The sequence below is a fragment of the Pocillopora verrucosa genome, chromosome 7 (genome assembly GCF_036669915.1).
Source record: "Pocillopora verrucosa isolate sample1 chromosome 7, ASM3666991v2, whole genome shotgun sequence".
Taxonomy (NCBI): domain Eukaryota; kingdom Metazoa; phylum Cnidaria; class Anthozoa; order Scleractinia; family Pocilloporidae; genus Pocillopora; species Pocillopora verrucosa.
This window is the reverse complement of record NC_089318.1, coordinates 19,710,249-19,723,743: the sequence shown is the minus strand read 5'-3', so window position 1 is coordinate 19,723,743 and position 13,495 is coordinate 19,710,249. Positions and strand designations below refer to the sequence as shown.

At 38.2% G+C, this 13,495-nt stretch overlaps 1 protein-coding gene and 1 pseudogene across 2 annotated transcripts in view; one reads left to right on the top strand and one right to left on the bottom strand.

Annotated features, from left to right (window-relative positions):
• The window catches only part of LOC131770124 (uncharacterized), a 44,577-nt gene extending 31,138 nt beyond the window's left edge, over positions 1-13,439 (bottom strand). Inside the window, exons 1-3 of one of the 2 annotated variants that reach the window (XM_059085834.2) lie at positions 13,132-13,439; positions 12,134-12,324; positions 10,639-11,141 (exon numbers count right to left, since the gene is read on the bottom strand). In XM_059085834.2, coding sequence (XP_058941817.1) covers positions 11,079-11,141; positions 12,134-12,324; positions 13,132-13,399 — 522 coding nt within the window. In that variant the 5' untranslated portion in view covers positions 13,400-13,439 and the 3' untranslated portion in view covers positions 10,639-11,078. Of the gene's footprint in view, positions 1-10,638; positions 11,142-12,133; positions 12,325-13,131 lie in introns of those variants that run through there. The other variant, XM_066169349.1, reaches the window with a different exon arrangement.
• On the top strand, positions 8,304-10,558 carry LOC131770105 (serine protease 1-like; annotated as a pseudogene).
• Positions 13,440-13,495: the final 56 nt, after the last annotated feature.

The window sequence follows — 13,495 nt, the reverse complement described above, 5'->3', positions numbered from 1 at the left end:
ATAAAAGAGTCTGCTTATTTTGTTCCATGCTTATTTACTCACCTATCTAGACATTTTGCTCTGTCCACCGAGGGCGTAAATTCCTTGAACTGAGTCAATGAACTTTACTTTATAATCTTCCATCGCTTCGCGTTCCACAGAGTTTTCCTGACAGATTTTCTCCCTTAGCAAACTTACTGATGTCAAGTCTCAGCAATTAGAGGACTCTTAAGTTACTCTTAGATCCTAAGATCTTCTTGGTTCGTCCTTGCATTATCGGTTAACAAAAAATTACCGGGCAGCCTTTGGGTTTGTATATTTGATTCGGTTTTTTTTTTTTTTTTTGGTTTTCTTTTCAGTCTTTGAGGTTTTCGTTTGTTTGTTTGGTGTTTTTATTTTGCGGCATATTTTTTAATTCGTCTACCAAATGACACCTGCGATTTCTGTTTTTATGTTGACTCATACGAGCTAGTAACATCATTTCGCTGATTTAAATAACAAAGCACGCGTCAAGCATCATATCGAGTTGATCTCGCTCTGTTGTAATGTATGCGATCTTTGCTTTAAGCAGGCTACTAGCTGATTCTAGCTCCTCAGGGGCCTAAGAATGAAACTAATTACATTAAACCAGAATACCTCCAAAATCGAAAGAGCAATTGCTCATTTCTTTCCTGATTGAAACGTGAAATAGTAGATCCAAAGCCACCACCCTTGTGAAGGTCTTCCAAAGAGCACGGTTTCTGTCTAGTGGGTTTTCCACAAGTTATTTCTGGCATTTCCTCCAAGGAAGGCACCCAAGCATCTAAAGGAAACAGGATGGGAAAGTTATTAGGTTGAAGACGAAATATGCTTTGCATTAAACGGGAACAGATCGATGCATGGGTGGTTTAACTTATCTTGGCTATCGTAAAACAGAACAGTAACAAAGCTGAAAAATATGCCTCAACGAAATCATTTCAGTGGAAAAGTTGAATTTGATGTGCACAAAATAAAAAAAAAGCAAAAATTACCACGAAACCTTAAGAGGACCTATTATACTCTTTGGGTTAGGAATTATAAAACTGGGCCAACTGACTTCGAAATGGCATGAGGGAATTTGAAACGTGATGTCAATTAGTCTTGACTGTTTGTCAGAGCATGTGGAAAAACGCATTTATTTGAATAGGAGAATTTTTTGCAGATTACCCGACTGATTTTCTATTGCTAAGAACCCCCCTCTTTAAGGTCAAACCTCTTTAGAGCAAGGAAATTTGTAAAAAGCCCTTTGAAACCTTATGGGCCCGAGGAAAATCAAGGATTGATTTCAGGCGTACTCTCAAAGTTTGCACATGACAAGGGCAGAGTTCGCTAAGCTATCTAACGATTGTATAATTTTACCACTGTCTACCGGGTGGAAATACTAAATCGATAGTATCCGTAAACAAAGGGTCTGTTTCGGCTTCGTAAGCCCCAAGATACTTATAAACAGACACTATAAATCAGCAAAATTTCCAGAAGCCGGATCACGAGAGAAACCAATAGCATTTAACTCAGACGACGCGCGCTCAGCCAATCAGGATCGAGTAATCAAATGCCTCCTGATTCAGCAATCAGCATTCAGAAATTTTGCCCATATGTGGGGCAGTTATTCAAACCAAACGTTCAAGAGCTCTACATTGATGTGTTTTCCCTAGCATAATATTAGCACGACCTCTACTTCTCAACCTTTGAAACATATACGAAGCTTTGATACCCAGGATCAAACAACACAACAGCTGATCAATGAGGACCTATGAGGGAATACCGTCTAACAGCTGGAATAATAATGAGGATCGAAATGAATCCGTGTGCCTTAGTGCCAACCGATGTTCAATTGTAAAGGAAAATGAAACACAAATTTTATTTCCGTTTTTCGTTTTTTTTTCTGCCGGGAAGGAAACGGAATTCAAATTCACCTTATGCTCTCCGTTTTTTTTTTTTTTTTTTTTTGTAACTTTTAAAAAAACGGATTTTAATTTTCTTTTTCGTTTTTCGTTTTCGTATGGAATTTTGAAAACGGAGTACAAGTCGTTTTGCGTTTTTCGTTTTCGGCCAATGGCAGTAAAACTGACAATCTTTGTTTAAGCGGGAATATTTAGGAAACTAAGATGGCGGCGTTAGAAAACTTATCGAAAAGAAACCTACCTACGAGGAGCTTGTCACTGAAATCAGGGCTTGATATCCGAATCTAAAGGGCTGCAGTTTACGAAGCGTAAAAAGGTTCTGTGATCACCAGGGAATAAGGAAAAGAATGCCAGTTTCGGATGAAGCGCTTAAGTGCCGCTCTCGCTAAGAGCGCTCCTCTCGACTTCCCGTCGGAAAAAAGTTTTTTTAATTTTTTGCCCATGAAAAGGATCTAGGGCACATGTTTCAAAGATAGTTTAGTTGTTCTAAAATTCTTTTATTTTACGTCACCACAAGCCAAAATTGATTTTTGGTTAGACCACCCGTGTGGACAGCGATCGAAAGTGTAAATTTCATATTTTGCCCAGCGCGCAGCGACTGCTATAATATAGCTCACGGAATTCTATCTTGCTACAAGTTACAAGGTGCCTTCATTTTGTTCACAGACAAAATATGGAAAATTCAGCTGAAATATTTTTCATACAAGCGTGATCAGAGGAGAGCCTTCTCTGATCTTAATTTGCATATCAAAACTCACTAATTTGTACGAAAGAATTCTCAAAATTCAGGCGTAAATCGGGCTAAAAAAGCATATCAGTGTATAGCTTATACACCAATGAGGTCACCGATTGCCTTAAACCCGCGGGTATATTTGTAGCTTTCATCCACCAACATCTTAAAAACAACGCAAATCCATGTGTTTGCCAAATTGCGCTCGCGTCATTGATAATTTGTATAATTCTAAAACTCGACGAAGATCTCCTTTTGACCGTTCAAACTTCGTTTGTTTATCTTCTACGTTGAGGATCATCTTATGATTTCAGGTTTTCTTAACAACTGAATTGAGAATAGATGTCCTAAAACGTTGCGTAAACGTGATCGGTTGTAACGCTTGCGCGCTTGCCTGACTTACAAAGTAATCAAAGGTGATCGGAAGGCGCCTTCTCGATAATCTTCGTTGAAATATCAGGTCATGAATTACGCACAGTGTGGAGAAGATCAAGATTAAAGAATAGCGTTTGGCACTCTAGTCATTACAGACATATCGCGTGGCTTAAAAGGACACACAAACAAGTTGAAATACGTTACAGTGTTCTTTACAAAACAACATGCATACACTCTGAAAGAATTCTTATAATTTCTACCGAGATTTTGCACACGGAATGCGATGAACTAGCCCTCCTTCCTAAAAATTTATTTCAATGATTAATGATTTTACGCTGTTATGGACCACAATGGTTTTGCGCAGATAGACTTGATATTTCATCGAAAATTATCGAGAAGGCACCTTCCGATCACCTTTGTTTACTTTGTAAGTCACGCAAGTCTATCTGCACAAAACTTTTTTACGCTTCGTAAACTACAGCCCTTTAGATTCGGATATCAAGCCCTGATTTCAGTGACAAGCTCCTCGTAAGTATGTTTCTTTTCGATAAGAAACCGGCAGGCAAAGTCTTTATGTACGACATTTTCTAACGCCGCCATCTTAATTTCCTAAATCTTCCCGCTTAAACAAAGATTGTCAGTTTCAATGCCATAAACCGAAAACAAAAAACCAAAAACGAATCGTAATCCATTTTCCAAATTCCATACGAAAACGAAAAACGAAAAAGGAAATTAAAATCCGTTTCTTCAAAAGTTAAACCTTGAATCTATCACGTGACGAAATACTTATAAAATAGCCTAATAGAAATTTAAAGCAGAATCTCAAAATCTACTTAATTCAGAAAAGACTTCGAACGACAAACCTCGTAAACCTGCATCTAGATCGTCGGGCGATAACACCCACTGGACCTACTGGTTATCCATTTCTGGAAAGTATTTTTCTGATATTTGATCATAGTTAAATAGAAAAAATTATATTTTGACCCGTGGATGGTAAATAGTTGAAGATATGAACCTCACATTAGTGTGCATGATTTAATAATATTTAATAATGAACGTTAAAACGGAAGTTTAAGAAATTCTTGGTGACGTTGTCTAGAAATATGTTTCTTAAATTTCTGCCTTAGCAATCATCATATCAATTAAATATCATGCACACTTCGGCAACGATAGTTTACCCTTTATCTAAGACATCTGGTATAATGAATTGGTTATGTCTTACGTGAAAATCGTATCTTAGGCTCTCTTCCTTGATCTCTCCTGCAATCAACTTTTCTTAACAATCGTCGTCACGCGGCTTTATCTTGTTCTTGACAGCTCTCCTGACAATAGCCATTCGTTCATAGCCACATCTTATAAATTGACACCCCTTTGATATCTTTTGCCCATAGTTAAACAAAAAACGTTCTCCTACTTAAAGGAGTGTGAGGATTTGTCTATTTCTTGCTATGATGTAATAGATAAGTTTGAATCAGTTTTCAGTGATGCAGCTGCAACAAACCTTGAATCTATTATGTGACGAAATACTAATAAAAAGCCCGACAGAAATTTAAAGCAGAATCTCGAAACATATTTAATATAGAAAATAGAGGAAGCCTGACAAAGCCAGGCTTAAACAAACTTCGCACACCTGTTTTTAGATCGTCGGGCGATAACACCAACTGAACAGGGTTGTCCAGAATTATCCAGGTTATCCCAGAGGTTGGCATGGAAACTAGCGAACTTTTAAAACGCGCGTGCTGAGCTATATTCCTGCTTAGAAAATTATTTCCTAGCAGTCCCGATGCCGCCATAGCAATGAACAGCTTGTTATTCAAGTTTGTAAATAGTTTAAGGTTTATCCCGATCACCGTACGTTTCTCAATATTGTATTATTGTATTATCCATTTCCATAGAGGTACTTTTCTAATACTTGATGATAGTTAGATGAAAAATATTTATAATTTGACCCGTGGATGGTAAATAAGTGAAGATACGAACCTCACAGAAGAGCAGAAAGAAATTGTAAAAAGAAGCCTCGTTTATTTTTCAGCCTTCTTGTCTTCCCTTTAATCGGGAGTGTAATTTTGGTCGAAAGATGGTAGATCGAATGAATGAATTACTTTTGGCACGGCAAAAAGAGAATTATTTTCCGTCGGGCCAACCATTCTCAATGTTTTCACCGTGGTTGCACGATGTTATTTCCCAGAGGTTGGCAAGGAAACTAGAAAACCATTTAAAATGCCGCCGCAGAAGTGATCAGATTGTTATTCCAGTTTATACTTAGTTAAAGGTTCGTCCCAATTACCGCGTACCGTTCTCAATGTTTTTATTCTGATTACATAATGTTATTTCCCAGAGGACGGCAAGGAAACAAGAAAACTGTTAAAATGCACGTATTTTCCTGCTTAGAAAATTATTTCCTAGCAGTCTCGATGCTGCCACAGCAATGATCAGCTCATTATTCAAGTTTGTAATCAGAGGTCGGCAAGGAAACTAGAAGACCTTTTAAAACGCGCACATTAAGTTATTGTCCTTCCTAGAAAATTATTTCCTAGCAGGCTCGATGCCGCCGCAGAAGTAATCAGATTTTTATTAAATTTTATACTTAGTTCAAGGTTTATCCCGATCACCGTGCTGTTCTCAATGTTTTTACTCTGATTGCGTGATGTTATTTCCCAGAGGTCGGCAAGGAAATCAGAACTTGAAACTTTTAAAAGATAGGCAGCCAGGTCTGCCGGGTACGCTAACCCCTTTCAGCCGGTTCGCGTTCATGTTACAAAAGATTAAATTAGCAAAAAAATAGCGACGCACGTGTGTTTTAAATCTTCCCAAATTTCTTAGCCGTCCTATACAGAACTAAAACGTTGGCGCACCAACTACGTCCTCTTCGCAATGAAACCTCGACAGCAATTAAATAAGGTTTTACTTTGAACTCATCAATACATTCACATGTTATGCCGAAATGACGACGCTGCGCCTACAGACCACACGTCGCTGTAGTAACATCTTAAACTCTCTAATTGCAAGCGCACATCTTATAGATTGACATCCCTTTCATGTATCTCTTGCCCATAAATAAACAAAAAACGCTCTGCTACTTAAAGGAGTGTGAGGATTTGTCTATTTCTTGCCATGATGTAATAGATAAGTTTGAATCAGTTTTTAGTCATGCAGCTGCAATACACCCTGAATTAATCACGTGACGAAATACTAATAAAAAGCCCGATAGAAATTTAAAGCAGAATCTCAAAATATATTTAATTCAGGAAAAAGAAGAAGCCGGAAAAACCAGGTTTAAACAAACTTTGCACACCTGCTTCTAGATAATCGGGCGATAACACTAACTGAACAGGGTTATCTAGAACTATTCAGGTTATACCACAGGTCGGTAAAGAAACTAGTAAACTTTTAAAACGCACATGCTGAGCTATTTTCCTGCTAAGAAAATTATATATGGTCTCCTTTTTACTCAAGTTTGTAATTGGTTTAAGGTTTATCACGCACTATTGTGTTATTGTATTATTGTATTATCCATTTCCGTGGAGGTATTTTTCTAATACTTGATGATAGTTAGATGTAGTGAAGATATGAACCTCACAGAAGAACAGAGAGAAATTGCAAAAAGAAGCCTCATTCATTTTTCAGCCTTCTTATCTTCTTTTTAATTGGGAGTGCAATTTCAGTCGAAAGATGGTGGATCGAATAAATGAATTACTTTTGGCACGGCAAATGTGAGGGCGTTAAGATCCATATTAGAAATTAGAATTATTCGCCGTGGGGCCTTCCATTCTCAATGTTTTCACTGTGGTTGCATGATGTTATTTCCTAGAGGTCGGCAAGGAAACTAGAAAACTTTTAAAACGTGCGCACTAAGCTATTGTCCTGCCTATAAAATTATTTCCTAGCAGGCTCGATGCCGCCGCAGAAGTGATCAGATTGTTATTCAAGTTTATACTTAGTTCAAAGTTCATCTCAATTACCATACCGTTCTCAATGTTTTTATTCTGATTGCATGATTTTATTTCCCAGAGGTTGGCAAGGAAACCAGAACTTGAAACCTTTTAAAACGCATCTGCTGTGTTATTTTCCTGCTCAGAAAATTATTTCCTAGCATCTCAATTTTGCAGCAGTGATGATCAGCTTGTCATTCAAGTTTGTGATTAGCTAGAGGTTCGTCACGACCATCGTACCGTTCTCGATTTTTTTCGGAATCTAAAAATGGAATGCGCCCCAAATATTTATTCGTTAAGTTTCCAAATTCAAGTACACAAATGAACTCAAGATAACAAGCTGAGGTGAGTCCAATTTATTTCGCTAAAAGCCCAGTAGCCGGACTCGGTTTTAAATATGAGGCTGCGCTCACTCTTGGTGCTCCACCACGGTGCCCGATTACTATTCTTGATGGCTTCCAATGTGAACACAGCTTGGTTTTCATGTGCCTGCCCCAGAATTTGGGCACCGTGCACGTGCCTGAGCACCATTTTGTGCCAGTGCCCTGACACTAATGCTCGGGCACCAAGTGTATACGCAGCCTAAATGCCCGGCAGTTGGGCACGGTGTCAAATAGTCTAAATGCCTGGCAGTTGGAAATTTTCACGCGAACGTAAACCCACCATTCTCCATGTTGGGAATTAAACGAGCTCAGAGAATTTACCCACTAACTTAGAAGAATTTGGTCCATGTTTAGCGTGCGTATATCGAGTTATGGATGCACGTGGGAAGTTTGGAGAGCAAGAAAGAAGCGTGAGAGTTGCTCGAGACGCAGCCGAGAGCAAGTCTAGCTTCTTGCCCACGCACTATAATATAAAACATGTTATATCCCGATCGCACCTCGCGGCAAAACCAAAAAGCCCACGGCAATATCAAAAGACTCACAGCAAAACCAAGAGGCTCACCGAATGATTTCTTCATGTCTAGAGAGATTGTGAAAATTTGTCTTCAATATTATTATAAGTTTTTTTGCAACACAAATACGATGACTGTTGAGGGGAGGGAGAGTTGGAACTCTGGGGGAAGGGGAATGTTGTTGGTTATTAATACATGTAAATAAAATACTCCTCAAATGTTAAAATCCATCCTGCTGTGGTGATGTCGGGAATAGGATGTTATCATTCATGAAATGATGATTGATGGGCCCTTTTCTAGAATTTCGGGAGAAAATCAATATTTAATCGCGTGCACTGTAGGTGTACGCGATTAGTGTATTAGTGTATTAGATTAGTGTAGGTGTACACTATTTTTACCCTATAGTTTCTTTTTTTTGTAGGTGCTACTACAGATACGCTGGTCGCCACGCTTTTTAAACACTGTCTGCAATGGATGTCAACAATGAAATATGTGATAGAGCTTTTCCCAAGGTGGGCTTCTTCCTTTCCAAGCATCTAAAGCTTTATCTAGTTATCGTCGTCTGTGGATTCTTTGTTGTAGGTAAGTTCCCGTGTACTTTTGTCAGTAATAAGATTAGGTTTACGATACGTTTTCACAGAAGATTTTTGATAAAGTGATTAAATTGTTATAAAGAAGGGTCGGAGTATTTTTTTTTCTGTAGTTAACATTAACATAGAAGTTTCCGGTCTTGAGCGGAAACACCGAAAAGGAGGGTGCCACTGAGCTTTGATTTAAATTTTATCCAATTTCTTTAGCTGAAATCTTACACTTTTTTCACGATGTAATATTTGCCCTTACAATCGCTTAACAGTCGGAACAACAGAGGTTACGGGTAAAACATATATACGAATTAGTTCCTGTCTTTGTAAGACCGTAATAACACAGAACTCAGTAGATTCAAAGTGTTGTTCGGCCGTGAGCACGTTCAGTTTTTAAGGGAGAATCCAACAGTCACGAAACGCGATAAATATTCAATTGTGTAAAACACCAAGAACAGAAACGGAGTTTAGCAAGAATCTTTTCGATCGAACATAAATTCAAGTTTGAACACGAAAATTGATCGACTTAGTTCAGCGAGGTTTTTTCTCTGTCTGCTCCTATTCAACAAAGGTTTACAGTTATGTTTTCCTACTGGAGTTTAAGGAAAAATGGAGACGGACAGCGAGAGACTTTGGCATTGAAAATAGTTTTAGCCCACCCATGAGATAATAAATCAAATGTATTTCAGATAATGTATTTTTCGTTTCAAGATAGCTGTGGTGTTCGCACGCGTTCTCGTATAGTCGGAGGCTACCAAGCTGCTCCTCATTCTTGGCCTTGGCAGGTCATGCTTATGACCTCTGATTCGCGTGAGCCTTTCTGCGGAGGAACGTTATTGAGTGAAGTTTGGATCACCACTGCAAGCCACTGTTTGGACCATTTGATTGAAAAAGATGTTATAGTAAGGTTAGAAAAGTTATATGTCGAATGCTGTAACAAGTGATATTTAACATTCGTTCGATCCAACATTTTCTTTGGCTCGTAGAAAACTCTTATTCTCTAAATGTAAACGAAAGGACATGTAGTGTTTTGCCAAGTTAGTGAAACTGTGAAGTTCAGGACTGTGCACTATAAAAGAATTCATGGTTGCCCCATCAACAATGGATTGAAATGCATACGTTGTCGTGTACAACCGTCAGGGTTTTCGCAATCGAAATCATTAACATTCGTTATTTTTCCCTTTCATGCACTAAAACGGTAAAGGAAAGCGATGATGTTTTCTCGGTAGAGATTGATATGAAACTTGTGAAAAAATAAATAAATATATATTATTTACCGTAATTATTTGTCATTTAGAGCAGGTGCACACCACCGAACCAAGCTGAATAAGTGGGTGCAAGACTTAAAAGTGCGACAGATTATCGACACTCGAAGTACGACGATCCCGTTATGTTCGCAAATGATGTGGCCTTGCTCCTGCTGGACCGACCAGCCCAGATAAACAGTGCAGTCCGCCCAATTTGTTTGCCTGGAAAGAATGACTGACCGAGAACAGATTGCACGGTGACCGGTTGGGGTCGTCTAGATGATTTTGGTCGTCGTCCAGACTACCTTATGCAAGTAAATACACCATTTAAAGATGAACATGTATTGCTTTTAATACGAATTAAAAGTTCAAAAATAAAAGCATATTTTCGAATGCAGTACATCTTCACCGTTCAGGCAAGCGGAAAGCAAACAACTGTTCATTTTAAGCATAATTACAACAATGTCGAAAAGCAGTCTTGATAGACTCAGTCGCGCAAACTTTTAGCCGCGTTTGGTGAGACGTTAACCTAAAGGCACAGGTTTCCTTTTCTTTCTTTTTTTATCTTTTTGTCAGGTGACCGTTCCAGTCGTGCCCTATTCCACATGCCGAGAGATCTATTCAGGAGAGGTCCACGAAAGTATGCTGTGTGGAGGACATCTAGCAGGCGAAAAAGATGCTTGTACAGGCGATAGCGGCGGACCATACGTTTGCGAGCACCAAAACAGCATTTGGAAACTAGAAGGAATTGTCAGCTGGGGTTACGGCTGTGGACGGGAGGACAACCCTGGAGTTTATACCAATGTCTCTCACGTACGTGAGTGGATAAAAAATGTGTCAGGCATATGATACCATCGACGAATAGCCACTATGAATGATTTTATGGCTTTTGATTGGTTGACTCTTATAGACAATACTTAAAAAAAAAAAAAAAAACAGGAGAGATGAAAAGAAAAAAACAGGTCTATATTTCACATTTCGTTATTACACAATTTGTAACTGGACTCTACTTCTCTACCTAAATGCGATGGACGATTTGCTTTGAGTGAAATAGGGTCAGAGGACTACACCTACAAAAATTACAACGTGTTACCCAAAAACTGATATTTTTCCTTTATAGTGTAATAGGAATCGTATCTTCATAGTTTGTATTTTGAAAAACAAAGGGCGGGGAGGCCTTTGTTCTTTGACTACTTGATATACCTACGTTTTCATCCAGTTATGAATTCTGAAACATGGGTGAGCTAGAGCAGCCTTGCGACGAAAAAAAATTCGATATCTTTTATTATATTTTACACTTAATTGTACTACAATAAAGAAGAGGGGACACGAAATTGCTCATTTCTCTTTTGATAGAAACTTGAAATAGTAAATCCAAAGCCACCACTCTTGTGAAAGTCTTTCAAAGAGCACGGTCTCAGTTTGGTGGGTTTTCCACAAGTTGTTTAGGGCATTTCCTCCAAGGAAGGCACCCAAGCATCTAAAGGAAATAGGATGGAAAAGTTATTGGGTTGAAGATGAAACATGCTTTGCCTCAGACGGAAGCAGATACATGCATGGGTGTTTTATCTTATCTTGGCTGGCGTATAAAACAGAATAGTAACAAAGCCGAAAAATATGCCTCAACGTAACCAGTTCAGTGGAAAAGTTGAATTTGATGTGCACAAAACGAAAAAAAGCACAAATCAACTACGAAATCTTAAGAACCCACAATGTTTGGGTTAGGAATTATAAAACTGGGCCAACTGACTTCGAAATGACATGAATGAATTGGAAACGTGGTGCCAAATTAGTCTTAACTGTTTGTTAGAACAGGTGGGAAAACGCATTCAATTGAATAGGAGAATTTTTTACAGATTTCCCGACTGATTGCTTATTCCTAAGAACCCCCCTCTTTAAGGTCAAACCTCTTTAGAGCAATAAAATTTGTAAAAAGCCCTTTGAAACCTTATGGACCCGAGGGAAATCAAGGATTGATTTCAGGCGTAGCTTCGAAGTTTGCAAGTAACAACTATCTTCCGAGTGTATAATTATATCACCATCTACCGAGTGGAAATACTAAATCGATGACATTCGTAAACAAAGGGTCCGTTTAGGCTCCGTAAGCACCAAAAAACACTACAAATAAGCAAAATTTTCAAAACCCGGTTCACGAGAGAAAACAATAGCAATTAACTCAGACGACGTGCACTCAACCAATCAAGAAAATTAAGTAATCAGAAATTTTGCCCCGTATGTTGGGCAATTATCCAAACTTAAAGTTCAAGAGCTCTGCATTGATGAGTTTTCCTTAGCATTTGAAAACTAAAGAGAAATTGGCTTATTTTAAGGAGACAATCCCCTGAACATTGCAGGAGAGTTTAATGAAAAGTTACTTATTTATATGAAAATAACAGTTCTCTTCTTTTATCAAAACACATTTTGCGTAACAGCTAAAATAACAAATGTTCTAATCAAAAAAAGGGACTTAACCTCGATTAATTTGTCCTTTTCGACTTGGGTACCCTTTTTAATCCTTATGTATCCTTTAAAGCTACGGTCTTGAGGGACAAATATTTCCAGTTCGTTTGGAAAACGACTCTCGGGGTCCAGCTGCCATAGCCGTTCAGGTTTCCTTGTTAGATGGGATGGCATCAGATATCTATTGGTAAAGGTACTTAAACCTGTTATGAAGAACAATAGAAACAGTTCAGAAAGAATAACTACATACGTTTAGCGAAAGTAGCAGAGATATCTTAGAAATAGTAAATCGACAGGTAAAGCCAAGGGTAGCTAGAAATATTTATTAGCAGGACCTCTGCCTCTTAACGTTAGAAACATTATTTTGTTATGTCGCCAAGATATGCTGTCAAAAGTTAGGGAGGGAGCTTGAAATAAACGACTTCTGTGGTAAAACCGAGCGGGATATCTGGTGGTAAAATACTTTAGGAAGACGGAATGGAAGTTGAAAAAATTTACCACAGTTGTTTTCTGATGGTGAAACGTCGTCTATCTCATAAATTTGTAATTTATGAATTCATAGCAGGTGTTTGTTTGAGACATATCGCGCACTCTTACAGGCCGACTCTAGACTATTGTAACATTCTCCATATAAAAGTGCTTGTACCCTCGCTCTACTTAGTTAAATACAGAAACATATGTACCCTCTGCGAATGTACAAACGTCCATTTAAAAAAAACTGACGGATTTGTAGCAGAAATACGCAATGATTCAAATACTAATGACACTATACGTAAACAAATATCTTCATGAATTGCATCGAAGATGCACGGACTTACACCTCGTGAAGACCTCAGTCTCGATAAATAAGTAGTTCTACGAATGCTCAGGATATTTTTGGAAACTTCTAAACATATTTTTACCGTTTTAACATAACGTAACCAAGAATTTCTTAAATTTCCGTTTCAACATTCATGATATCAATTAAATATTATGCACACTTTGGCAACGAACGATAATTTACTCCTTACCTAAGACATCAGGTAAAATAAGTTGGTTATCTCTATCATAACAAAAATCGTATCTGAGGCTCTCCTCGTTGATCTCTCCTGCCATCAACTTTTCATACAGATCTTTTTCGCACGGCTTTATCTTGCGCTTGACAGCTTTCCTGTCAATAGCCATTCGTTCACCGCCAAATCTTATAAATTGACATCCCTTTGATATCTTTCGCCAGTAGTTAAACGAAAAACGCTCCCCTATTCCAAGGAGTTTGAGGATTTGTCTATTTCTTGTCATAATGAAATAGATAAGTTTGAATCAGGTTCCAAACAACCAGCTCCGATACGCTCTGAATCTATCACGTGACGAAACACTAATTAAAAAACCTATTTG